This window comes from Capricornis sumatraensis, chromosome 6, assembly GCF_032405125.1.
Source record: "Capricornis sumatraensis isolate serow.1 chromosome 6, serow.2, whole genome shotgun sequence".
NCBI lineage: Eukaryota > Metazoa > Chordata > Mammalia > Artiodactyla > Bovidae > Capricornis > Capricornis sumatraensis.
Window position 1 is genome coordinate 58791046 of NC_091074.1, and position 27691 is coordinate 58818736.

Here is a 27691-nt window from a genome sequence, read left to right on the forward strand (position 1 = left end):
GCCCAGAATATAAAAATGGCTGGGTTGAGGTATAAGAGTTGGCATGGTAGAAAGGAAATGACGCAGGAGTACACACAGTAAAAAATGTTTCCTCCAAACAGAGAGTACCTAAAAGGCCTATTATCACTATGATTCCTGATGCATGCTTTTAACAGTTAAGGTATTTTGATGGATTAAAGTAATTCATTTTTCTAGTTAATTCATTAGCCTGGATTAGTTTATTTAACCTTAATACCTGGTATTACAGCAGGGGCTTCTGAAGGAGAACTAAAGATATGTACATTTTGAGAAGCAGGAAGAATGAAAAGCATGGTGACTTTGAGTGATGTTGCGTAGGGGTCCCTAGGAAGGACCCTCAGGAGTATGCCAGGGTGAGAACTGCCATCTTCAAAAAGGGAGACAAATTTGGATTACTACTCAACTGTTGAATAGGGTTTGCCTGCCAACTCAGGGGATATTAAGTTAGTTGTACATCATAAATTATTCTAATATGAAGTAAAACATAAAATTATTTATGACATTCTTTTGCACTATAAGAATATCATTTCCAAAGAAAAGATATAGAATCACTTTTATAAAGAAAAAGTTTAATTGGTAAATAAAAATTAACTCTACTCTCCGCAAAGCTTTACCATAGAAAAATGTAAGTGAAAGGACAATATAAGAAATTGAAAACCTGGTGAATGGGCATGTCTCAAGCCATCTCTCAGAGCATTTCAACTCCTCTAAATTTGTCTCTCAGAAGCTACTGTTGAATTAATCCGGAAACCCAGCGAAAGTATGGAAGTGAACTTGCTCCTCAGTCTCTGTCTGTCAGCTTCATTGTCACAGTTAGTGAGGTCCAGGCCACCAAATCCTCCCCGGATATCCATCTTGAAACCATGATAAACAATTTGTCATTAAATCTGCAGCCACTGCAAGACAGTCACACAGGAAATGATGGCAAGTATAACAGCAAGACATTTAGACATGGCAAACACTGGGGCAATGATCTGATATGTTGTCCTACTAGCTGCCGTCTGTGGGGTCACACAGAGTCGGACACGACCGAAGTGACTTGGCAGCAGCAGCAGCAGCAGTGTCTGAACTACCCTGCCATGGAGATGTGTTTTATAAAATACATAGTGTGAACTATGAAGCTGTAGCTCCAAAGCAGTGTATTTTAAATGAGAGAAAAGGAAAAGGATTCATGCTTTAAATTACTGAAATTCACCTTCACCTATAAAAACCTCAGACAATCTATTATATCATAGTAGATAAAAATGGTCAGAGGTTTTCCAAACTGGTAACTCCCTTCCCACATACAGCCTTACACAAATACACTTTTCAGGGACTTCTTTCTCTTTAAAAATACCTTTGAAATGTTTATGGTTCTTCAGGATTACATGTTGAGCTAGAATTATAAATATGTATAAATATGCAGATGCTCTATCGAATCATTCCTTATCCCATTTGTATTTCCGAAGTTGTATAAGATAACCTTTGTGGCTTTCCAAAACATCTTCTCTCACCCCAGGGGGCAAATTACCTCTATTTTCATTTCCTTTAGAGTTAGATCATTTTATAATTAAGAACTTATTGAAGCAGATTCTCCCCACGTGTAAGTTACTCCCTGGGGAGTAATTTATGCAAAGAGTGCCTCTGACTTAATATCATATAAGCCTAACAACTGTACAATGGATACCTGGCATTTTTAGTCAGTTTTGCAATCACTGAAAAAAATCCACAGTTGGAAATGTTACTCAAAAAAAAAACAAAAAACTCCAAATAACTTATAGCGTCATTCATTTGGGCTTTTTAATGGTAAGATTTTTAATAAAGGAATGTGTCTTATATTTTTTGTTCAAAAGCATCAGAAATACCAGCTAATGATGACGTTTTTGATTGTGATGATTAAGACTGACATTTTGTAGCTCTTTATTATTTACAAGGTAAAAATAACTCATTTAATCCTCACAAATCTATGAAGTTTATCAGCTAAACTTTCTAAACCAGAAAACGAGATCAGAGTTGTTTTTTTTTTTCCCCCTTGGTCCAATCATTAACAGATTAGGGACTGGAATCCAGGGGAACAGAACAGAGCAGAGTGATATAAAATATCACATTTTTTTCATGTCACAAAATTTTGAAAACAAATACTAGTTCATATATAAGAAGAGAAAGAGATAGAAATACTTAGTCGAGTAAGTTTTTTTCTTTGGATTTGTCTCCTGATATTTTTATTTTTATCTCTTTAACTGCTACATTTGAATAATATAGGAATTCAAAATTGCATTTGATTTTATCTTTGTGGGAGGCAGTGAAAGGGTTACTGAATGAACTATCAGGACAATCAGCTAATTTCCGTGTTTTTTCCCAAGTCACCTTAAGAACATCATTAATGACCTGAATCCTCAGTATTCTTATCTGAAAAATAGAGACATAACACTGAATTTTTTGCTTATAAAGATGATTTGAACTTATTGTGAAATAATCTAAAAAATTTACTGTGCGTCCCTAAAACTAAGTTATTTTTTAATACTTAAAGCTACATTATTTTTTAAAGTAGAATGGTAAGAAAAAGAGGGTTATGTCATTGCATATTTGTTTTGCATATTCAAGGGTGAGAAACTGCATGAAAGCATCCAAGTGGCAGATTGATGTATAAAGCATGCTGAAGCATATTTTGCATAATTATTTTAAATTGGGAGTGGGAATAGCAGATCTTCCTAGTGTGTATAATTTTAACAACACTGAGAATACTATCAGAGACATGGGAACTACTACATTCTAAATAAAGTTTATATCAGGGATTCATCCATAACCTCAAAGATGATGACTTAAATCATCTTTCTAAGAGGTTCTATACGTGTTCTGTAAGGCATGACACTAAACTGCACACATGAAAAATGGAAGTCCTATGCCCTACCATACTCCACAGAGGAATTGCCTTACCAACCGCCCAGTTATGTCAAGTCTACCATTTAGTCCTACACTGAAGGCTAGGAAGCTATATGTCACCTTTGATTCTTCATCAGTTTCCACCTCTTTCATTTATCTTCTCACTTCTTCCATTGAGCTATCTTTCTATTTGCTGCTGCTCCTGCCTTTATCCTGCTACTGAGGTAATTCACACTTTCAGCTCCTGACACCCAGGTTGGGAATTTTAATTGTCTTCCATTTGTTTCTGGTCAGCCTGCCAAACTTATCTTTCTAAAGTAACCAAACCACCACTTTAGCCATTTCTTCATTCACGTCTTTGATTCCTTATAGCCAGTGATGTCAGGTGAAAATTCTTCTGCCTGATCCCCAGGAACTTTATAATCTGATATCACTCCCTCTATCCAGTTTTATGACCTAAGTTTCCATTAAAGCCAAGTTACTTGTCTCAGTGATCACCAGCCACAATCATTCAGGGCCATCTCAATTCCACCCTGCTTGCAGCTATACCTTTTGCTTTACACCTCCTACACAGTTTTCAAAATCAAAATATCTTTATCTCCAGTGAAATTGTTTCAGTCCTATTGAAGTGATAGTACCCACATGCTTTGGGCTTCCCAGGTGGCGCTAGTGGTAAAGAACCTGCCTGCCAATGCAGGAGACTGAGAGACTCTGGTTTGATCACTGAGTCAGGAAGATCCCCTGGAGGAGGGCATGGCAGTATTCTTGTATTCTTGATCCAGTATTCTTGCCTGGAGAATCCCATGGACAAAGGAGCCTGGTGGTCACAAAGAGTCGGACACAACTGAAGTGACTTAGCATGTACCCATATGCTTTATCATTTTTTCCTTGATATCTCCATGTATTATATTTGGTTTATTGATTAGATAATTGGTGTCATTAGTATATCTTATGTCAACAGCCTTTATTATTTTAGTGGATATATAGATACTCAATAAATATTGGACAGATTCTTCGTTGGCATTTTCACAAGTAAACCTCCAGCCATTTAGTGTATGAAATTACCTCTACCCCTTCCAGTTTTGCTTTATTTACTCATTTAAAGTATCATTGAAAAAGGTAATGTGATCATTCTCAGTGACTTAAAGTTTGAAGTACAAAAAGAAAACCAAAACCACCGGTTCAAGAGATTTTTAAGTCACACTATATGAAGTTCGAAAAGGAAAAAACAATGAAATGAAAAGTTTAGAAAACTTCTAGTCCCTGGTTACATTTTCTAGGTTAAGGAAAACAAAACAAACAATGGTAAATGGATGCCCTTTATTTAGAAGGGATTCCCAAATGCCTCAGTGATAGAGAATCCCTCTGCCGAATACAGGAGACGCAGTAGACACAGGTTAGATCCATGAGTCGGAAAGATCCCCTGGAGAAGGAAATAGCAACCCACTTAAGTATTCTTACTTGGAGAATCCCATGGACAGAGGAGCCTGGCAGGCTACAGTCCATGGGGTCGCAGAGTCAGATACGACTGAGGGACTGACCACCACCAGGTTACTTAGAAGAAGCTTAGGGAAGCCATTCAGATAGAATAGGTGACCCTACAGCACCCCCCGCCCCCCTCCCCGCGCCCCAAAACACTGAGTCTTCAACACTGAGGCACGGCAGGAGAAGTGAGGAGGGAGATGGGACGGTGAAAGGAAGACAACTCTGTAAGCTCAAAACTGTCTGTTTTCCCCTTTCAGCACAAATTGAAGTGATACCATGCAAAATTTGTGGCGATAAGTCCTCTGGGATCCACTACGGAGTCATCACGTGTGAAGGCTGCAAGGTACGGGCATTAACAAGGCACAGCTGACAGCGTCTGTGTTGGCCTCGGGCATCTGTGTGCTTCACAATGCAAGAGGTGACAACTTTTGAAAGGCCTGCTAAAGGATTCTTATCCTGCTGCTGACACTCAGGAATTCTTGCTTGGTGGTGGGTGGGTTAATTTCTGTTATTTGGCCTTTCACCTTTTTGCCATTGTCTAACTCATCAGGAGCTGCTTAGAAGTGGATTGCTATTTAAAAGCCTCAGTTATTCACATTTACCAAAATATAAATACTGATGTGCTGTATTAACAGTCTTGTGTCCAGTAAACTCCACCACATTTATATCAACATTAAAGTTTAAAATAAAGATTATAAGTTAATGGGCCTGTATTTATTTATCTGCTTGAGAAAGAAGTCAAGGTAACATTTGCAATATGCTTGTGACTATCCTTTATTCTCATATTTCAGAAAAAAAAACTAGAAGTATGAAATCTTGAAAGTGGAGCAGATAACCTCTTGTCAGTTAAAAATAATCTGCCTCAATTTCATCAAAAAGGTCCTGTGTTATTAACAAGATTATGTCATATGGCCAATATCACTGATCTAGTTCATGAGAGAACATAAACAAACATGTTTGTTTTTTTTTCATTCTCAGTCCAGTGTTCCCCTCCACGACAAATCCAACTAATTCTTCCAATTCCTATAAGCAAGTTGATTTTTAAAATCTTAAAACTGGAGGAATAACAGTTAACATAGACTAATCCGAAATAAGAGAAATTTGAAACTTGAGTAAACGTTTAAATTCGATCCTTAGAAGGTAGGAAAGAGGAGAGACTAAATATCAAGGGGAAATGAAAACAGTTCTACAACTAATTTTAAAGGGCACTGTGTAACCAGAACAAATGAAATGAAGCTATAGTCCAGGAAGAGAAATTGATAGACCGGCAAAGTTATTGGCAAAAGCAATTATTTTTTTGATCCAAGATGCAAGTTGAGTGAATCGTTAATTTAAGGTCAGTAGAATGAAGGCGATGCGGCACAATCACAGATTCTAAGAACCATCCTTAATCTTGTAAGACGTTCAGATATAAATGAAACAAAATGTACTGAAACTCAGATCGTCATGCTATGTGAAAAATTGGCAGCATCTTCATAACAGTCTCGAAGAAGTATAATTCCTGGAATTGAAACTGGGAGGAAAGGGAAAAAAACGGAATAAATGAAAATAAAGTCAGGAGAGGGAATGCAGAGGGGGAAGAATAACACCAATGTACTAACGCAGCAACATACCAACCTGCTTTAGAGGTGGTAAGCAATAATCCGTGTTTGAACATCATGAGATGTGCCTTGTATTCTGTTCTTCTGCAGACCTATAATTCAGAATTGCATGCTATCTACCTTAATGTGCCTCAACTGATCTCATGAAACAGTAAAGCAAAATTACAGATCAGCAATTTATTTTACTCTCTTAGAATAAGTTATTACTTCCTCCAAGCAGATAGACAATTTTCTTCATCAGTTCAGTTCAGTCGCTCAGTCATATCCGACTCTCTGAGACCCCATGAATTGCAGCACGCCAGGCCTCCCTGTCCGTCACCAACTCCCGGAGTTCACTCAGACTCACGGCCATCGAGTCCATGATGCCATCCAGCCATCTCATCCTCTGTCGTCCCCTTCTCCTCCTGCCTCCAATCCCTCCCAGCATCAGAGTCTTTTCCAATGAGTCAACTCTTCGCATGAGGTGGCCAAAGTACTGGAGTTTCAACTTTAGCATCATTCCTTCCAAAGAAATCCCAGGGCTGATCTCCTTCAGAATGGACTGGTTGGATCTCCTTGCAGTCCAAGGGACTCTCAAGAGTCTTCTCCAACACCACACTTCAAAAGCATCAATTCTTCAGCACTCAGCCTTCTTCACAGTTCAACTCTCACATCCATACATGACCACTGGAAAAACCATAGCCTTGGCTAGACGGACCTTAGTTGGCAAAGTAATGTCTCTGCTTTTGAATATACTATTTAGGTTGGTCATAACTTTTCTTCCAAGGAATAAGTGTCTTTTAATTTCATGGCTGCAGTCACCATCTGCAGTGATTTTGGAGCCCCCGAAAATAAAGTCTGACACTGTTTCCACTGTTTCCCCATCTATTTCCCATGAAGTGATGGGACCGGATGCCATGATCTTTGTTTTCTGAATGTTGAGCTTTAAGCCGGCTTTTTCACTCTCCTCTTTCACTCCTCAGGAATCAGACCCCTCTCCAGTGAAATCACCCTCACTCCCACTGTGTTGTTTATTATACAATTTTAAGAGCTCTGGTCTAGTTTATACACTATCCATGGGGGGGAAAAAAGGGACTTCCCTGGTGACTCAGATGGTAAAGAATCTGCCTGCAATACCAGAGACCCAGGTTCAATCCCTGGATCTGGAAGATGCCCTAGAGAAGAGAGTGGCAACCCACTCCAGTATTCTTGTATGGAGAATTCCATGAACAGAGGAGCCTGATAGGACACAGTCTATGGGGTCCCAAAGAGTCAGACAGAACTGAGTAACTAACACCACCATCATGGTGATGGTGATTTTAGACCACTGTCAAAGTGGAAATGTTTTGTTTTATTGTTTACAGCTAGATTTAGAAAATGTCTGATTTCAAAATATGAATCTGTGGTATTGCTAAGGAGCTAAACAGTTTTAAGCAGTAATTTTTAAACTATTGAGCTACTTAACAAATATATTCCAACAGGTCAATAGCCAAGAATGAGTGTTTAGGTTCCTGTCATCTTTTCTATTTAAAGAAGGAACCCAGATTCAAAAAACTTGTGTTGTTATTTTGAAGCATATTCTGAGGTTTTAGTCAAAATGACATTGTACATCACACAAATTTTTTTATTTCATGGAAAAACCCACATTTGTAAATATGCTACATTTTTCTCCAAATAGCAAACTCAAGAAATTCTGCTCAGAATAAGATATCAATGTCAGCACATTTAGTATCAGTCTCTGAATTTTCATAATCCTGTTTTCAGGTCAACATAAGCAACCCACATTAAAAAAACATCATTTCAGCGTGTGCACTTGTTCAGATTCCTTTTCATTCAATAAAAATTTAAAACGAAATCTCCTTTTCATGCCAAAAACCTCATTTGCAATAATGAGCAACAGATAAGCAAGAAATGCCTTACAATTAATGTCAAATTGGCCTTAAATTAGGGCTGTAGCTGTGACTTCAAAAAAAGTCTTCTCTGTCAACTCCTTTGCTAAGTGGCACTTAGAGTATCCACAGATAAAAACTGCACAATTTTTTTGTAAAATGTAAATTCCAAGTCATCTTTAATCAGGACCAGTGGACTGAGGTTATGCTTTCTGACAGCTTTCACGGTAGATGAAGTACATCATTTCAATCCCTGGGGGCTTGGATGTGATCTCTTGTTTAAGGGCTCCGTGAATTCTTTCAAACTGGACAGTTGGATATCTTATTTTGCCACCACTGGTCCATTAAATAAATAATACACTTGGAACTATGGGGGCAAAATTAGTCCTTGTTGAATGGCTTGGGGCTTATAAACACAAAACCTTAGAGAGGAGATACTTGGCCATGCTTCGTTTTCTGAGTTTTTCACAAGATTGGCCAAGCTCTCTGTTGCAGTGCTTTGCCAAGCCATATGGAAGCCCAAGACAAAAGGAAAATCGGTCATTTTAATTTTGCTTTTATTTAAATTTTTGAGGGGTGTGCATTAATGTTGATTCTTAACATTTAAAATCAGTGTTACAATATTTGTTCTGAATGCCACATCTTTTGGCAACCCTTAAATATGGGATCAAGATGGTTGCCTCACCAACCTCACCCTAGTCCCAGCCCTGCTCTATCCTCCCATTGATACTTGAGGAGACATGGAAGCTGTTTGACAGAAGTCAGGTGTCCACTTCCAGACCTCTCAGCAAGATGGGCATCGTGGGCATTGGTCAGCCCTCCTGAACATTTTCTAGGCTTCCTGCTGCCAAGAGACAATACTATAGGTTATCTTTTCCTAACATTTGTCTTGGTAAATCTGTTTGTAGCACTTTGCACCTTTGCTGGTTTGCAATTCAAGAGCAAGGAGTGATGAGGAAAACGTTAAATAGGTAAACGAAAGGGTGAAGGAAACTTTCATATCTCTGGAGAAAATGTTTATTTAGGATTTTTGCTAAGATAACTAATACGGGTTGTAGCCAAAGAATTAGACAAAATAAATAAATAAATAAACTCAGCTGTGGATTTATTTATAAGGGTGCTGTATGGTCCAAGGCAGTTCATTTTGCACCAGAAAGCCCTAAACTTACTTGCTTGAGTACCTCCTGCACCACTATAGTCTCAGACAGTAACGGGAATGGGTTAATTTTGATCCATGCTGCTACCTCTGTGGCGTGAGCATTTATTTTGCCCCTTTTGTTATTAGAGGCATACATAATGGCCTGCCTCGGGGAGACATGCCCCCCTCACCAACACCCCCTACCCCTGGGCTAGGGTGCCCTTGTTAGACTCACAGGAAGATAGCCTGACCCTGCCCGCCTGTGAAGCACTGGGACAGTCTTGAGTACTTTGTGTGGGAAATGGCCCCCAATGTGGCTTGGCTCAGAAACTCACATTTGGGGGACCAGAATCACAGATAGCTATGGTATGTTTGTTTATTGATATGACAGGAGATATCCCATTTTACACCACCCAAGAAATGACTGTAAGGAAGTGAAACTAACACATCCACCTGTCTGAGACTTGCCATTCTAAGAGATAGCTGCAAGAATTAAATTGTCTTCTTACTTTGTTTCCTCACCTCCCTGCATCTCTGATCCATAAAAGAATCTGGCATCCAGGCCCAACAAGAAGGTTATTTTAAGATGCTACTCTGCCATCTTCTCTGTTAGCTGGCTTTCCAAATAAAGTTGTATTACTTGCCTCAACACCTCGTCTCCTGGGTTTATTGGCCTGTCTTGCTGCAAGCAGAGAGAGCTTGGACTCAGTAACAAGATCAAGCAGAGGGCATTCATTCAGTTTTTACTTATTGTTTATTTTTTTAATTGGCAGTTTATAAACCATATTTCCTTTATTCAAAAGATGTGGTTGACTCTAATGTACATCATTGGTTAGAAATACAACCTTCCAGATACATTCGGGCCAAATACAAACATTTTGAAATGGATGAAAAAGCATCTGAAAAACTAGGAAGATAGTGGCACCTGTTGAACCCACAGTCCTCAGTACCCCGAGTTCCTCACTCACAGAGCCTTGACATAAGCCTGTGTTATTGTCCCAGGTGGTGCTAGTGGTACAGACCCTGCCTGCCAGCGCAGGAGCCTAAGAGACATGTGTTCAATTCCTGAGGCGGGAAGATCCCCCGAAGGAGGGCATGGCAACCCACTCCAGTATTCTTGCCTTGAAGAATCCCATGAACAGAGGAGCCTGGTGGGCTATGTTCCATAGAATCACAGAGTCAGACACAACTGAGCATGCACACGTTACCCCAACAAGTGTTGTTGTATGTGACACTCTCCTCTGCCACTCTTTCCCACTACTCTCTGGAAGCAGGAACTCTGTTCTGTTTCACTTCACACAGAACAGCAAAGATGTCTTTAGTAAATATGAATGAATGAATGATACCTTCATATCTTGGCAGAGTCCAAGTTTTCTCCAATAGAAATGTCTGTAAGCTATCCAAGGAGAGGTAGCCAAAGAGTTGTAAAAATTGAAGTCAGTTACTTTCACTGTAGTATATGTTAATGGTCCCTTCTCATAAATCTACCTGCCTCCCATTCTCTCTCTCCCTCTAGGGATTCTTTAGGAGGAGCCAGCAGAACAATGCCTCTTACTCCTGCCCGAGGCAGAGAAACTGTTTAATTGACAGAACCAACAGAAACCGTTGCCAACACTGCCGACTGCAGAAGTGTCTTGCCCTAGGAATGTCAAGAGATGGTAAGGCATTGCCTTCCTATTTCTTACTTAAAGGCTTTCAAATGGATGCTTCGCTGGAATTTGTTTAAAGGGTTGGAAGAATAGTAGACAAAGAGAATTGGGGATCCAAAGTAAAGAAAGCTACATGCTGGCAGTATATTAAGAGGAAAAGTAAGAGCATATAAATATATAGTTTTGCCCATGAAATAGGAAGGAAGGAAAGACTTTCCTGTATCTCACCGAGCAACCTGTGCTAACTAGATTAGGTGAAAGCCACATAGAGTGAAAGGTGACCACTTGTCCAGGTTTTTCTGTGAATGAGGGATTTCCTGGGATGTGAGAGTTTCTGAGCTAAAACTGGAAAGTTTCAGGCAAACCTGGACCACTTGGGTAAATCGGACTAGTGCACAAGCTGCTTATTATATGGAGATGCTAAGGAACAAAACGAGCTTCTACAGGAAGCCCAAAAGCTCCATTAATGAATGTGGCCTATTCAGATGAAGAAGGCAGAGGCTGCAGCAGAAATCCATGTCTTAGAAGGGTTGTGTAGATGGTGTCCTTCTCAGAATAGACTCAGGTGTGCACTTTACCATCACACCCAACCCAAATGGGTGGCTTGACACTTTCTTAGATTAATGAAGAGGACAAATAAGCTCCCACAAAGGATTTCATCTAGCTTTGCTTCCATTGTTAAGTATTCAGCTAAACAAATTCTTTCCACACTGATACTGGCATAGCACTCCTATATTGGACTATGAACACCCCTGAGTCCTGGGGTCATTTCTGTCTAGTTCCCACTGAATTCTCAGGATCTGGTTAAAAGCAGGCACCTAAGCGTTTGCTGAATGAATCATGAAAATGTTTTTTATGTAGAGCCTGAGACACAGACAAAGTCCCTGATACTTATTCTCTTTATGTGAATCATTGTGATTTCTGTGTCTCTGGTCTCACTCCCTCTAATGAAGTTCAAGATAGTATGGACCAAAAAAGGAAAAAGAAACATTTCTAGATTTTAAAGAAATTTAGCTAATTGCCTTCACTGTCTCTTGGTATAAAGGGATTCTATAAGCTATTAAATAAATTCAGGGCTTTTAGTCATTTGGATAAGTTTAGCTCTGCTTAGAATATATCTAAACATATACACTGTTTACTTCTTAGCTTGCATTCTCTAGATAGCTGCATCTTGAATTTTTCTTATCATTTCTCTAATTTCTAGCTCGCCTAAATTTGCCTTGCACAAAAGTACACCAATAAGATACATTTGACTCAAAAAATTAAAATAATCTGATCTTGAGCCCTTCAGTTTATAGGTAGATTCTAGAGCTATGGAGATTAAGTTTCCAAAACTTTTCTATTAGCCAATCTTTTTGTCTGTTTTTCTAAATTTGCTAATCACATACATTTACTCTTTAGGGTAAATTTGTAGCCCTGTGTACTTATACATTACTAAAGTGAAGAAATTAAGAGGTAAGGGTTAAATGATTTTCAGAATTTATTTAGTGAAATTCTGTGGGAATTTGAGTTGATGATTTTGTACTTCATTTTTATAATTTGAAGGTGGCATAACAATTGACAGTGTCTGAAAAGCTCCATTAACAATTATACAGAGACTAACCCACTGAGAAATGGTGCTTCTTCCCATAATATAAGGAAGTATGTATTTGGAATGAGAGATCATGTTGGTTTGGGCTGGTGAGCAGAATCATGGGCAAGGGACGGGTGTTTGGTTCAAGGCAGATTTAGTGACATCAGCCTACAAAATCTAAGAGATTATCTCAATCTCACAACATAAAAGAAATATATTGGTAGGGGAAGGATTGTTTATGGATAGAGCCACAATTCCTTCTCAAGGGGGAAGAAATTTACTGCAGCATAAACTTCTATGCAAGTAAAAGCAATACAGTACCTAAAGATGCTGAGGATTAAGAATAATGATCCTTCTTGATTTTAAGTCTAGAAACAATCCTGAGGCTTCCAGGAACATCACCCAAATTGCCTCCTAAACATGTCTTATGTCAAACTGATGATGAGAAGAAATACTAAGGGGTGATAGAAGTGGTTGGGAATGAGGAGAAGGAAGTACAACAGAAGGAAAAAATGATTCTCTCTAAGGGAAAACAAATTCTTCTTTATCATTTGTATAGAGGAAGTTTGTTATAAGCCTTGAATATAAAGGGTACTTTATAAACTAAGTAAGTCACACTAATACTTGGGAATGGACTTCCCAGGTGGTACAGGGATAAAGAATCAGCCTGCCAGTGCAGGAGACACAGGAGACATGGGTTTGATCCCTGGGTCAGGAAGATCCTCTGGAGTAGGAGATGGCAAAATTTTCAGTATTTCTTGCCTGGAAAAACCTATGGACAGAGAAGCCTGGAAGGCTACAGTTCTAGGGGATCGCAAAGAGTCAGACATGACTTAGCACACACACATCTGTCAAGTTCAATACCTGGGAAGCTAAATAAGGTTTATCTCCTATTGATTGATAATGCCTAGTATGTGGTATCAAAGGATTACAAAGTCCTGAGGTTATGGTTGATTAGCCATGTCTATAAGGACTAATTTATTACAGCTACCTTCTGCAGATGAAGCAAGCATTTTCAAAGTGCTTTAGCAGTAGTACCAGCAGCCACAGTAAGTTATCTCACATCAAACTTCTTTCTACATAACACCCCATTCAGCTTCCCTCAGACATAAAGTGGCATCTTCATTTTTATGTTTTTTCATTTGCTCTCTATAAGTTATGCCTGTCTGTAAGAATATTTACTTCACTATAGCCAGTCACTGAAACAGCATGACTACTAGTAGACAGCTTGATAGAACTGTTGACTCCACTGGACTTTCATTCTCTCCTGAATTTCAGCTTTGATAGTGGTGGATTAGCCACAGCAGGTATATGAGTAGAAGACACACTCAGCAGTAACAAATTTGCTCAAATTTAGCATTGGCAAAGAATCCAGTCAAATCCACTTGGCAAACATGGAAGTGTTTGTGTGCACTAAAGGGTGAAGGTATTGCACGCACATGTGTGTGTGGAGTGAGGGCATGTGTATACCCACCGAACCTTCTCCATCATTGTATTTCTTTCTTTTTTTAAGTGGACCCTTCACAAATGTTAGCTATAGGAATCTTCAGTGTAAACTATTTCCAGTTGTATTAGTACTACTTAAAAAAAATAATAAACAGAAAAAGGTTTTGTATCAGTAGGAAGAAACTGCACCCCAAAGGGAAAACATGGTAATTACCTTGCAATAATTAACTATGTGTCCTCCAAATGGCATGTCTCTATGAAAACAGGAAAGCTGCCTACAGGGGCAGGTGTCACAGGTTTGGCTTCTTCTTATCCAGCATGGCATTGTCCAATAAGGTATCTGCATGTCACTATTTAAATTTAGATTTGTTAAAATTAAATAAAATTTAGACTTGTGGACACAGCAGGGGAAGGAGCAGTGGGACGAATTGAGAGAGTAGCATGGAAACATATGTGTTACCGTATGTAAAACAGACAGCTACTGGGAAGTTGTCATATAACACAGGGTGCTCAGCTCAGTGCTCTGTGACAACCTAGGGGGTGGAATGGGGTGAGGGGTGGGAGGGAGGTTCAAGAGGGAGGGAACATATACATAATCATGGCTGGTTCACATTGTTATATGGCAGAAACCAACACGACATTCATTGTAAAGCAATTATCCTCCAATTAAAAGTTTTTCAAATGATTTTTTAAAAAATTAAATAAAATTCACAATTCAGTTCTTTAGTCATACTAGCTATATTTCAAGTGATCAAAAGCCACATGTGGCTTGTGACTACCACACTCAAAAGCACAGGGAACGTTCCATCATCACAGGACGCTCTATTGGAGTACAACCTGAGGAGGATGAGAAAGAATATTTCAAAATTATAACTAGCTTTAGGTAGATGGAATCAGATTATTTCTACAAATCTTAAAGCACTATAAAAAAGGCATATCCTTGACATCTAAATGTTAAATTAAGACTGGTTTCCTTGATAAGTAGTGAGATATAAACATTACAGCCAAAGATAAAATAATTTTTAAAATGACTATGAAAACTCATAGATGATAAGTTCAACAACTGAATTCTTCTTGAAACAAACAAAAAAAAGCTTGTGTCTAGTTGTGTGGTAGAAAGCAGCAATCTTTGAAGAAGCAGCGTCTTTGTTTTATCGTTGTTCAGTTGCTAAGTGGTGTCTGACTCTTTGCGACCCCATGGGCTGCAGTACACCAGTCTTCCCTGTCCTTCACCATCTCCCAGAGTTTGCAACTTTGTTTTAAAATTACTCCAAAAACTTACATTCCATTTTGAATCCTATCATTTCAAGTAGACCTGAAAAAGTTTCCAACACATTTACACAAAGTTGTTCTTTGCAAGTGTGGGATCAAAATCAGGTTTAAGAGCACATCACAAGCAAATACTATCATTGTTGAATATTTATGAAGCACTTGCAATGTATACAGAACTGTGCTAGTTTCTTTGAGAGCTAGCAGTTTAACAAGAGGCTGCCTCCATACTCAAGTGAATCTCATTAATAGAATAATTCAAATTTGAGAGGGGCAAACATTTAAAACACGTGTTGTACTGATTAACGGGTAGTGGAAAGAAGAATGCTGCTGCTTGAAAATATAATAGTAATATAGCCTTTGCTAAAAATAAGTCTATGAATACAATAAATGTATTTACAAATAGTGAGAGGGAATTTTTTATTTATCAGGCAAGTTCAGCAAGTTTATTTTGCCAAGTGCTGTAATTTTTTTTCCCAAATATGTCACCACTTACTATAGAAAGGGACATGAAACTGAAAAACTGGCTCATCTATGTTTCTGAAATGAACAGAAAATTTATTCTAAACTAATATTGAAGCCATTGTCAGCAAAATCCTTGATTTAGGATTAAGCCTGAGTATTTCAAAATGTAGTGGAACTTTAAGTTTTTTCTTTGAAAATATTTAAGTTGTTCAGTGACTTGATAAGTCAGTTTTTTGGAAAAGGCATTACTATTCACCATTGAGTGAGTTTTCAGATATTTACCAGGGCAAGGAACTTGGCAGCGTACTTACTTGACACTGCTAGCTTTGATTGTGAGCAGAATTCTGAACCTAAAATTGCTAAATGTAGGGTGTTGTCTGGGTTCATTCCCATATCTTTTATCAGCTGCAGGTTAGTTCTCCAACCCTCCTAATTGTAGTTGGCTTTGACTGAGATGGCTCTGCTGTGTTTCACATCTCTTATCCTCCAGCAGACTAGTTTAGGCACTCACACAGGCACTGTTTAAGTCTCTGTTTGCATTGTGTGTGTGCGTGCGTGCGTGCTAAGTGGTTTTAGTCGCGTCCGACTCTTTGCGACCCCATGGACTGTAGCCTGCCAGGCTCCTCTGTCTATGGGATTCTCCAGGCATGAATACTGGAGTGGGTTGCCATGCCTCCTCCACAGGATCTTTGTGACCCAAGGATCAAACCTGTGTCCCCTGTGACTCCTGCATTGTAGGCAGATTCTTCACCACTGAGCCACCAGGGAAACCCTCTGTCTGTGCGTGTGTTGCTCAGTTGTGTCCAACTCTTTGTGACCACATGGACTGTATAGCCTGCCAGGTTCCTTTGTCCATGGGGATTCTCCAGGCAAGAATACTGGAGTGGGTTGCCAGGTCCTCCTCCAGGGGATCTTCCCAACCCAGGAATCGAACCCAGGTTTCCCACATTGCAGACAGATTCTTTACTACCTGAGCGACCAGGGAAGCTTACATACATCAATATCCCATGGGCCCAGAGCATGACCCTGAGTCAAAGGGGTGTAGCAGGATGCCTGCACAGAATGAAAGGGCATTGCAAATTTATATGAGAAAGAGAAGGCACACAGGCAAAAAGCATCAGGGTTATTAAAGCAGGCAATCCACTACAATAGCCGTTTCACCTAGTGTGCTTAGTTGCTCAGGCTCCTCTGTTCTTGGGGATTCTCCAGGCAAGAATACTGGAGTAGTTTGCCATGCCCTCCTTAAGAAGATCTGCCCAACCAGGGATCAGATCCAGGTCTCCTGCACTTCAGGCAGATTCTTTACCATCTGAGCCACTAGGGAAGCCCAAGAATACTGGAGCAGGCATCCCTTCTCCAGGGATCTTCCCAACCCAGGAATCAAACTGGGGTCTCCTGCATTGCAGGCAGATTACCAGCTGAGCTACCAGGAAAGCCGGTTTCACCTAGAGTGCACAGAAATCTAAAGCAAGGAGGTTTTGAAAGAGGTTTGAAAGATACTACAATTGCAGCAGTATTTACAATAGCCAGGACATGGAAGCAACCTAAATTTCCATCAACAAACGAACAGATAAAGATGTGGTACATATATACAATGGAATATTACTCAGCCATGAAAAGGAACTAAATTGTGCCATTTGTAGAGACAGGGATGGACTAGGGACTGTCATACAGAGTGAAGTCAGTCAGAAAGAAAAAAAGCAAATGGTACATATATACAATGGAATATTACTCAGCCATGAAAAGGAACTAAATTGTACCATTTGTAGAGGCAGGGATGGACTAGGGACTGTCATACAGAGTGAAGTCAGTCAAAAAGAAAAAAAGCAAATATTGTGTAATAACGCTCCTATGTAGAAAAATGATACAGATGTACTTATTGGCAAAGCAGAAATAGAGACTCAGATGTAGAGAAGTGAAGGCAAATGATGTTACTTAAAATTGTGTTTCTCACCCTGTTCTACATCTTGGTCTTACCCAACCTGCTATTTAGAAAATAGTGAAATAATAGGGTCTTAGCTGACAATCCAGAAATCCTAACACTTAGGAGGGAAGTTAATGATGAGTGTTGGCTGACATTTGAATAGATACTATGTGGTAGTTTGAGATTTTTGTGAATTTTATTTCCCCACAAGTAAGAAAGAACAAGGAAATGTGCCTTCTAACTTCACGGCAATGAGAAATATATCTATGAGTCTTTAAATTTCTTCCTAGCTTAGACTTAGTTCTCACTATGCACATAAACCATTACAGAAATCCCTGAATATAGCCTTTCAGCAAACGTGGAGTGCAAACCAATGGACTCAGGGGCTATGGGACTTGGACTTTGTGCATTTTGTGTTGAGGAGACAGTCATCGTGAGCTCTTGAACTCCCAGTAGTTAATGAGAGAGATAACCACAAGTGCTGTTTTCTACTTTTGTCTCCCGCCAGCTGTGAAGTTTGGGAGGATGTCCAAGAAGCAGAGAGACAGCCTGTATGCTGAGGTGCAGAAGCATCAGCAGCGGCTGCAGGAGCAGCGGCAGCAGCAGAGTGGGGAGGCGGAAGCCCTCGCCAGGGTGTATGGCAGCAGCATCAGCAACGGCCTCAACAACCTGAACAACGAGGCCAGCGGCACGTACGCCAATGGACACGTCATTGACCTGCCCAAGTCTGAGGGTTATTACAACGTGGATTCCGGCCAGCCATCCCCCGATCAGTCAGGACTTGACATGACTGGAATCAAGCAGATAAAGCAAGAACCTATCTATGACCTCACATCCGTACCCAACCTGTTTACCTATAGCTCTTTCAACAACGGGCAGTTAGCACCAGGGATAACAATGAGCGAAATTGGTAAGTGGAAATCTTCCAGAACATTTTTGGAAATTCTACTTCGAAGTGGCCTTGGTCCTGTTTCGTAAGATCATTTTCTTAGGTCTAAGGTGAATTACTTGCTTTCATGACTTCTCATGTGAAAACTAATTGATTTTAAAATATAGTCTAACAACTGTCATTGTTCCCAAGGCCCATAAAAGTTTATTTCAAGCAAACGAAGAAAGAAGGAATTATAAATAGATGCTATCTGTAAAGAACAGATGCTATCTGTTGGATTTGGGTTCATCACTGAAGGAAAAATGTTATTGGTATAAACAAAATTTCAGCAAGTGTTCAAAGTAATGCTATTAAAAGTGAAATAGCTAAGGGATATAGAAGCAGTATGTAGAAGAAAGTGAATGAACAGGGCTCCAACTCTCTAAGATAACTGGGGACAAATGTCAGTTTCCTTCTGTGTAGAGGCAGAAGGATAGACCCGAAGACCTCTAAGCCTCTTGTAAATCTCAATTCAAGAATTTTACATTAGAATAAAGTCTGAATTACTGGCAATAAAGAGTACAGTCCACCTTAGATCTGGAATGTAAACAGGACGTGAAAAACTTGGTGGAATCCAAATAAAGTCTAGAGTTCAGTGAAAAAAAAAAAAAAGACTGTAGTTACAGAAGAGCAACAAATAAGCTCCACTGAGCAGGAAGAGTCCCAGGCACAGCTGCCTGAGAAACACTGCCCTCTTGCTTCGGCAGTGTCCTTGCTAAGGAGAGGTGTTCAAGAGTGCATCTGTCTAGGTGCTCTATCTTCTGTCCTCACAACTCTTTTACCCTATTAAGCTTAAGAGTCTGTTAAATGTCTAGTCAGTTGATTTTATTCCGTAATTGCCATAAAAATATGGATGTAGGTTTAACACATTACCCTCCTGGGTGACAGAGCTGCCTGTTAACAGTGTCCCGGAGGAGCTCACAGGCAGTGGCTGTAGCAGGCTTCTTTGCAGTATTCAGTGCACAGGGGAAAGCAGTGTGGAGCTCAGAAGTCTGAGGCCTCCTCAGATCTCTCCTTAAGAGGTAGCAGAAAAGACTGGTTAAGAACCAGGCCACTTGCAGACTTCCCTGGTGATCTAGTTATTAAGACTCTGCTCTTCCACTGCAAGGGAATTTCCACTGCAGGTTCAATCCCTGGTTGGGGAACTAAGGTCTCACCTGGCATTGCCAAAAAATAGGTACTAGGCCGCTTGAATTCAAATCCTGGACCTGTGGCCTATTATCTGAGCTGGAAAGCAAGTTTCTCAATTCCAGTTTGCTTATTCTATTTGTTTCTCCAAAAGTACTAGCTCATAGATCTCACCATTGTTGTAAGAATTCCACGAGTTCATACATGTAAAACAGAGCCACGTTTGGCACTCAGTAAGCACTCAGTAGCTCTGAGCTGTTTCCTCTTATCCACCACGTGTTCAGTCACCTTCTCTGTCTAAACAGTGAGTAGGAGCACAAAGCCTACGAGTGTTTTAAATAAAGTTGATGTGAACACATAACGAAGGACATGCCATATGTATCTTGGCTACTTCTCCCATCTGGCTGAGGAAGACGTGGTGTGACACAGTTACAAAACCTGGAACGTTATTTCTCTCTCTCAGCAATTAAGCCTGTGGCAGGGAGCAAAGAAGTGGTCGACAAAGCCCTTGTAACAACATCCACAGCTGAAGGACATAGAAAACTGCCCATCAGCGCTGATAACAAAAATATTCATTAGATTTCTCTCTTCAACAGGGACCATGTCACAGGCACTTCACACACTTAATTTTCACAAGCATCTTATAAGATAGGTAAAACTATTATTCCCATTTTACTGATGAGGAAACAGAGGCTCAGAGATGTCTCATGACCTGCCCATATCCTTTGATTACTAAAGGATAGCGCCAACTTCCGTCCCAGGCTATCTGATTCTGGAGTTCTCGTGCTTATCCATTACCCTACTATTTGCTCTGGGCTTAATGTCCACAAACTGCACTGTCAGTCAATAGAGGACAATCGGTTTAAGTAAAGTCACTCAGTCTTTCCAAGAGGACATGTTAAAAGGAAAAGGAACTAGGCACCATTTTTTGCTTTTATCCTACTTAATATCTGAGTGCCTGAATTTGCTACTGACTTGGAACACATGTTTAAAACATACGGAAGCAGAAACAATTGTTGTGCAGTCTTCTGTTCCATACAGAAAAAGGAAAGACTTCTAAGAATTCAAAAATCTTCGTGATTTCATTTCTAAATCACAGTTTCTTTGCGATTTAGAATCAGTAGGAGGCATTATAGGAAGGGAACTGCAGCCAGAAACATGAAGTTCAGGTAACTCTACCCAGGTCATTTTCCTTCTGGCCGGAACTGGAGAATCTCGAAATCCATCCAGATTTTCTACACAGACATTGACCCCAAAACAAACTAGCATTTATTTTTCTCATTTCCAGATACTATTAGTCTTTAGAGATCTCTAGATCTGCGGTAAATTTTGGAGGTTTCTTCCATCAGACTTTTAGGGATGCAATTACATTGTCCCCCGAGAGCTCTCAAATTTAGCTGGCTCCTGAGCCTAAGCATTGCCTTGGTTCCCATTTCGTTAAAACGGCAACGCCATCTAGTGGACACAAACTCCTCTGCGCGTCGGATGGAGATCCCTACCGGAGCCACACCAGTGTGATGCGCAGTTTCCCTGCACCACCTAAAAAACTGCCACTCATTTCACTAAAGCACCATAACCGTCTCTGTGGGCAGGAGGGCACCAGTGATGCACAGTAGTTAAGAACTTCGGTTCTACAGTCGGACTGCCTGAGTTCAAAACCTGGCTGCGGCTTTTCCTTCAGTCAGTTTACCTAAGCTGAGTCTCAGTTGCAAACGTGATGCAAGAATAGCCCCAATTTGGGCATGTGGATCAAATTAGTTAATATTTGAAAATCCTTAGAACAGTATCTGTCCTGCATAAGCCTTATCATCATCATTGTTATTATCAATGATAATTTATATCATAAATGTATTCATCTCCTTATTACCTAATAACATTCCTAGTTATTACAGGTTATGTAATTACCTTTTATTGAGCACCTACATGGTGCCAAGCAATATTTAATGCTTATAACAACCCTCTTATGCCTGTTATATAAGTATTTGTATATCCATTTTGCAGGTGAAAACATTGAGTCTCAAAAGTTACAAAACTTATTAAAAGCAGAGTAAGCCAGTGAACCCAGGTCGGAGTAACAGCGTTACGACGTTTCCTCCCATCAAACAAAGGGAGCCCCTCACTAGCTAAGAAAAAAGCAAAAGGAAACTGCAAATTAATAATTAGGCATCAGGTTTACCTGGTTTTAGCAGGAATTTTATCTCAAGCTGGCATGGTGCATGTGTTTATCTTTACAAATAAGACTTTGCAGCGGTTGGTGGCAGGAGAGGAAGCTTTCTAGACGCAGACTGGCAAACAAGCCGAGAAAGAAAGTGAGAGGCTGTGCGTTAGCTCCCTCACCCCAGCCTTCAGATGAGGTGAAAGATTCTGCAGAACTAATACTCTTGATGAAAACTCATTTAAGCTCAAAGATGATTGACAGTGTATCTATGAGATACCAGACAGCAAGACAATTCACACAGCCAATCGATGTGCTTTTAAAAACGGGGAGGGGAATCCATCAAATTAGCTTCAGTGCTAATGGTATAGACTGCCTTTTACATATATCGTCTGAGTTTGCTGTTCAGTAATTTTCTCTCCAGATGGACAGTGAAATGTGAATTCATTGATCCCTGCTATATAATCTTAACTGTAGATTTACTTTCCTATTCCTTTTGTGTTCTATTTATGAAACCTGGAATTTTAAACATCAAAAGATAGAAATAAACCTCTTTTTAGCAAATTCTTCTATTCAGAAGCTGTGTATTAATAGAGAAGTTTACCAAAAGGGATTGGCCAAAAGGTGCTCTAATCCCTGTGATGTACTGCTTTGTTTATCAAAGCTAAATAGACACAGGGAAGATATTTCTAGATATTGGGGAAAATTCTATAAAACTTGATCGTGTTTCAGTTGTTCTTTCCTAAGAACACCAAGCAAGTGCTGCAGTCATAAGGCAGCATTTTCGATGGCATAGGCTTTTTGAGGTAAATATTTTATAACTGCTTAAGTCTACTATGCATATTCAACTGCTCATTCAGAAATGGTACAGAGAATAGAGTTTAACTCCAGCTATGTATTTTCTATGTCTTCTAGTGGCACCTGTATCAAACACACATAGGCATTCCACTTAGGAGCAAGTGCCTAATACGTCTTTAAAAATGAATAAAAGTAGACTAAATCAGTGAGGAAAACCATTCAAGCAGGTTGAGGAAATGGAAATCCAGTGTCTTGAGTTCTTCCTTTTTGCCTTGGTGGAAGACGTCTTGTGAACTTCCATTGTTATCTGACAGTCCTGTCACCCTCACCCGAACACAGGTCCTATGCAGGCAGTTTAGGAAATCCTGGCTCCACATGCTAGCCACGTGCACTTGTTCAAAATTATTCAGCCCTCTGGAGCTCAGTCTCTTCATTTGAAAAATAAGGCCAATGGACTAAATGATTTTGAAGGATAATGGTTCTCCCACTTCCTGGTGGACACTCTGGGCCTATGCACAAATATCCCCTTTGTTACAGCTGCTTCCCAAGGAGAAGGGTACAGTAGTGGAGGGAAAAGGACTTATAGGCAACTAAGCAATCCTGAATGATGTCTGTGGTGGGGGTTTCCATAGGAAGTTTCCATGGGTAAAATGGTCCTGTCAACTATACAGTTAATAACCACAGTCACATCAGAAGTGTGCACCAGCCTCTTTTCTTCACTCATGCTCTTGGAAAAAAAAAAAAGAAAGTCAACATCGAGGACAAGCAGGAGCTACCCAAGGAGAGGGTGGTGACCAATCCCAAACCATCCCAAGTTTATGTACAATCAAAGTAAAGAGTAAGCTTTTGTATGGGTACAGCTTCAGGGTCAATCCACCTGTCCTCCCTGGCCCACTTCAACCTGATCACCTCCCTGGCTCCCTCTTGAAAGAAAAAGGGGGACAAATGATTAAGATATATTCTTAGTTGAGCCCCAGGCCTACCCAGGTGACCTTGGTTACTTAAGAGGGATTTACTTGACATCTCTGAGTAGTGAACTATCCATGCACTACATCCCAAGAAGCCACTTATTTCCAGAATCCCGTCTTCTATCTCAAAAAAAAAAAAGGAAATTTCATGAATGTGGGGGCTGAGCTATGCAGCTCAATTTGTCACATTTCTGGGATCTCTACCATGGTCACAACTGTATTAAGTAGTCAATGGTCATGAATTATTTTAGACCATCCCAGGACAAAGGACACTGTAATTCTTTCCTGTGGGCATGCTCTGTCGCTTCAGTCGTGTCCGACTCTGTGACCTCATGGGCTATAGCCCACATGGCTCCTCTGCCCACGGGATTATCCCAGCAAGAGCACTGGAATGGGTTGCCATTTCCTCCTCCTTCTTTGGCAGGTGGATTGTTTTTACTACTGAACCACATGGGAAGCCCATAGTTCTTTCCTAGGTTTTTATTCAAATCCATATTTTTTCTCAATTCAGTTCAGTTCAGTCGCTCAGTCGTGTCCGACTCTTTGTGACCCCATGAATCGCAGCACGTCAGGCCTCCCTGTCCATCACCAACTCTCGGAGTTCACTCAGACTCACATCCATCGAGTCAGTGATGCCATCCAGCCATCTCATCCTCTAGATATCCTTAAACAATCTGAAAAAATCTCCAAAGTCATCTAGTAATGTGTTATAGTCACTCACCTATCATGCTCAGTGCAATAATTCATATATATGTGTGTGTATATATATGTATATATATATATAAATGATCTACATCAGAAGCAATACATACCTATATGCTTAACTGAAGTGCTTATAAGCCTGTGCATCCACTCACAGCACATGTATGCGCGTTGGCCATGACATGCTCACATCTCTGTCAGTACAGCTTTCCTTGCATGATAGCATTCACTACATTAGGTAAATCATCTTTTCTGTTTTGAGTTGAAATTGTATAGAACTGACCTTCCTCAGGAGACTTCTCCTGGAGATACTAGTTTGGAATTAATTTTTGACTCAGGACATTCTAAGAAGACTTTAAAATCCACCAATCAAAAAAAAAAAAAAACTATTGGGAAGCTATGGGAAAACCAATTCCATTTTCTACACTCAATTTCAAAAGCCATAATAGACATAAACTATTCTGCAATAAGGAAAAGGAAAGGAGATTTCATGAGGTTCTGCTGCTGACTTATTGAAGGATAGAGTGTGTATGCTTATAAGACAGCCTCTGAAACAGCCCCACTGTTGACTAGTACTTCCCAGCATTGCAAGCTTGACACTGACTCTCAGAAATAGCTCTGAATCGTTCTTCCACTGATTGGGGTGAATAGGTCCTGCTTTGGCCACATTTTCAAATACCCATTTTGGGAAGAACTGGCAGGGGTTAAAATACCACATAAGCTATGGTACACAGAAATGTCAACTGATGGGTAGGAGTTGTTGGAGCATGATACACTTTGGTTTTCATTACCATAGTACACAACCAACTTCACAGGCTCGCTCCCAACCAGTACAGGATTTATTTCTGTGATGTTTACAAATGTGGGGAAGCCTGTTGAAAATGTTTCTAGCTGGAAAGACTTTTATTTTAGACGTAAGCTATAGATAAGGATATGTGACAATATACCCTTGCTACTGAGAAAAAGAAATTTATTTTTTAAATCTGAGCCCTGTTTATGCAGACTATTGTGGAACTGCTATTTGGTTTTCAGACACGTTGGTTCTAGGAACATTTGGTGCCAGACTATTTAGAAAATACTTACTTTAAAACATTAGTCAATGAATGAAATGTATTATTTAAGCAATCAAGTGACTTTTAAAAATTAGATTAAATGTTTGAAAATGTTATAATTGCCTCCAAAGATGTCTTCTGATTTAGTTATTCCTAAAGGTCAGAATTATATTGGCTACATTTCCAAAAGGGGGATAAGGTTGGGGAGGGATTGCTTCTGTTTAAATTAACGGTCAATCCATATGTCAGCAAAATCCAAATAGTAAAAGTCAATCCTAATGATGGCCCTGGGCAATTTTCATAATTAGGTTTCCATCATCTGTGACCTGCTGAGTGTCCTTTGGGTGATGTGGAGAGGGAGGTGCACTTTCTGAAAGAGAGTGGTAAAGATTTTCATGGGCTCAAGATTATGTTGTTTTTGCTTGTTCTGCTGCTGCTGCTGCTAAGTCACTTCAGTAGTGTCCGACTGACTCCCCCGTCCCTGGGATTCTCCAGGCAAGAACACTGGAGTGGGGTGCCATTTCCTTCTCCAATGCATGAAAGTGAAAAGTGAAAGTGAAGTTGCTCAGTCGTGTCTGACTCTTAGCGACCCCATGGACTGCAGCCTACCAGGCTCCTCCGTCCATGGGATTTTCCAGGCAAGAGTACAGGAGTGGGGTGCCATCGCCTTCTCCGTCTCTAAAACTAGACATGCACTATTGCAGTGAAACAAAACACTGTGTTCCAAAACAGCTTTCCATTATTAAATTATTAAGAAGTCACCCTTTTAGATAGTTAATTTGTTTTGCTGCTTATGGTCTTTTTTCCCTTTGGATATACTCTGTTTAAATATAAATGCCATATGGATTCTTTCAGTTTTTCTTTCTGCTTTAGTTTCTGTTTTCTTAATTTTAAAATGCTCTCACCTGAGCTTCCTGAAATTTGATAAAATTTTAACTATTTTATTTATTAATCTGTTTATGCAGTCTTTCCCCAGGTATTATTACTTGTAGTATTAATCCAATTTTTCCACTGTTTTTTTCTGTGTGTGTTCATGTTTTATTGAATTGTGTTTTATCACATTTTCATCATTTTTATAGGTAATAACATAATCTTATATTTTCTTAATATATCTTTCTAAAGAACTTTAGAGCATTTTGCTTAAGACCTACATGAAGTAAAAATCAGTTATGCCATTCTCTGATATAATAATTGGCTGTAGAATTTGTTTGAAAAGGAGACCAGAAGCTTTCCTAATTCACTGGTAAGAGAGCGATGAGTGATTGGACCTTGAAACTGAACCAACACATGAGTTATGGGTTATTTATGGCTCCAAATTCTTCTTCAAAAAATTTAAAGAACTTGAAATATATGCTGAAAATCTTTCCTTCCTCCTTTTGAGGTTATGGATCACTACTAGATGGCTGTTTTAAGCTTTAATATTGATGTTTCTATGCTGGTAGCACATTTCTACTTAGGCCCTCAAAATAATCATCTCTAAATAGAGATTAGAAAAATCAGAAAGGCCTTAAAAGTAACCTTGTCCTCTCTGACACTGTCGTCTGTTACACCCTAACCAGTAGACTTGTTCTATTTAATGACAGAAAGCTTATAAAACTGGGAGTCTATTGTCAAAAAGACAAAATGCACACTTGGTTAAATGTTCCACCTTTAAACCAATTGTTCTAATATATTAGAGTTACTGTCTCAGTGTGTGGGTTCTGAGGAGTCTTGATATTCTGAAAATCTAATGCAGGCACTTAAAACTTGCCTTGAGCAAGTCCGTAGAGATACCCTGGCATTAATTCAAAGCGAATCCCCTAAGAATTCCACTTCCACACTAGTAGTATAAACTAAACAGGGAATTGAGCAGTTCTCTAGATCCTTAAGGCGAGTGATAAATTAAAAATTCATTAATCATTTCGATTGAGGCTGATATATAGTATTTTAAGAAGAATACTTCCAAGTTTTCTTTTCGTTTAATTCCTTATGGAGAAGAATGAATAGGGGCTATAGTTCACAAAGAAGAAACCATCCTTTCTCATGAGGAAAAAAAAAAGGAGGAAGAGAAAGAATTAGGAAGTTCAGATGCAACTCCCTCTAGTACTAAATATAGCTTTGAGCCTCAGCTTTCTCGCCTTGATACAGTTGGGCCACGGGTGCTCTTGGTAATAACACCGAAAGCAGCAGTTTTTAAAGATATACTCAACTTTCCCCGCTCCCAGGATGTGGGATTCTAATGAAACCACCCGTGCAATCCGTGTCTGAGACACTGTAGCCTTTGGAGCAGACCATTTGCTGAAATGTCGAGTGAGAGCTAAAATAAGCCCCTTTGGTGGAAAAAACCCGCTGAGTGGTTGAAATCAGAGATGCAGAAGGTCACTTGCTATTTTAGTATTAGTAGCTGCAAGCTGGTCCTCATTTTATAATATTGCAGTTATAAACAAGAAATTGTCACCTTACTTGTCAGTTTACTTACTTCTCATCAAAATAAGCAGATGTAGCCTTTTTTCTACATAGTACTAGGTAATTTAAATTACTTCTTTCCAAACTTTGCTTTACTGTATGGATTAATACATAATAAATGTTTTTTTTTCATATATTTCTTTAAACATTACTTCAAATATTGTTTTATACTGTCTGATAAAACTTTTAAATCCATTGACCTGTGTCTCATGTCCAT

General features: G+C 39.6%; 1 protein-coding gene across 1 annotated transcript in view; it reads left to right on the forward strand.

Annotated features, from left to right (window-relative positions):
* The first annotated feature begins 2834 nt into the window (after positions 1-2834).
* The window catches only part of RORB (RAR related orphan receptor B), a 52571-nt gene continuing 27714 nt past the window's right edge, over positions 2835-27691 (forward strand). Inside the window, exons 1-4 of the mRNA XM_068974011.1 lie at positions 2835-2850; positions 4623-4708; positions 10489-10630; positions 17807-18208. Coding sequence (XP_068830112.1) covers positions 10618-10630; positions 17807-18208 — 415 coding nt within the window. The 5' untranslated portion in view covers positions 2835-2850; positions 4623-4708; positions 10489-10617. The remainder of the gene's footprint in view (positions 2851-4622; positions 4709-10488; positions 10631-17806; positions 18209-27691) is intronic.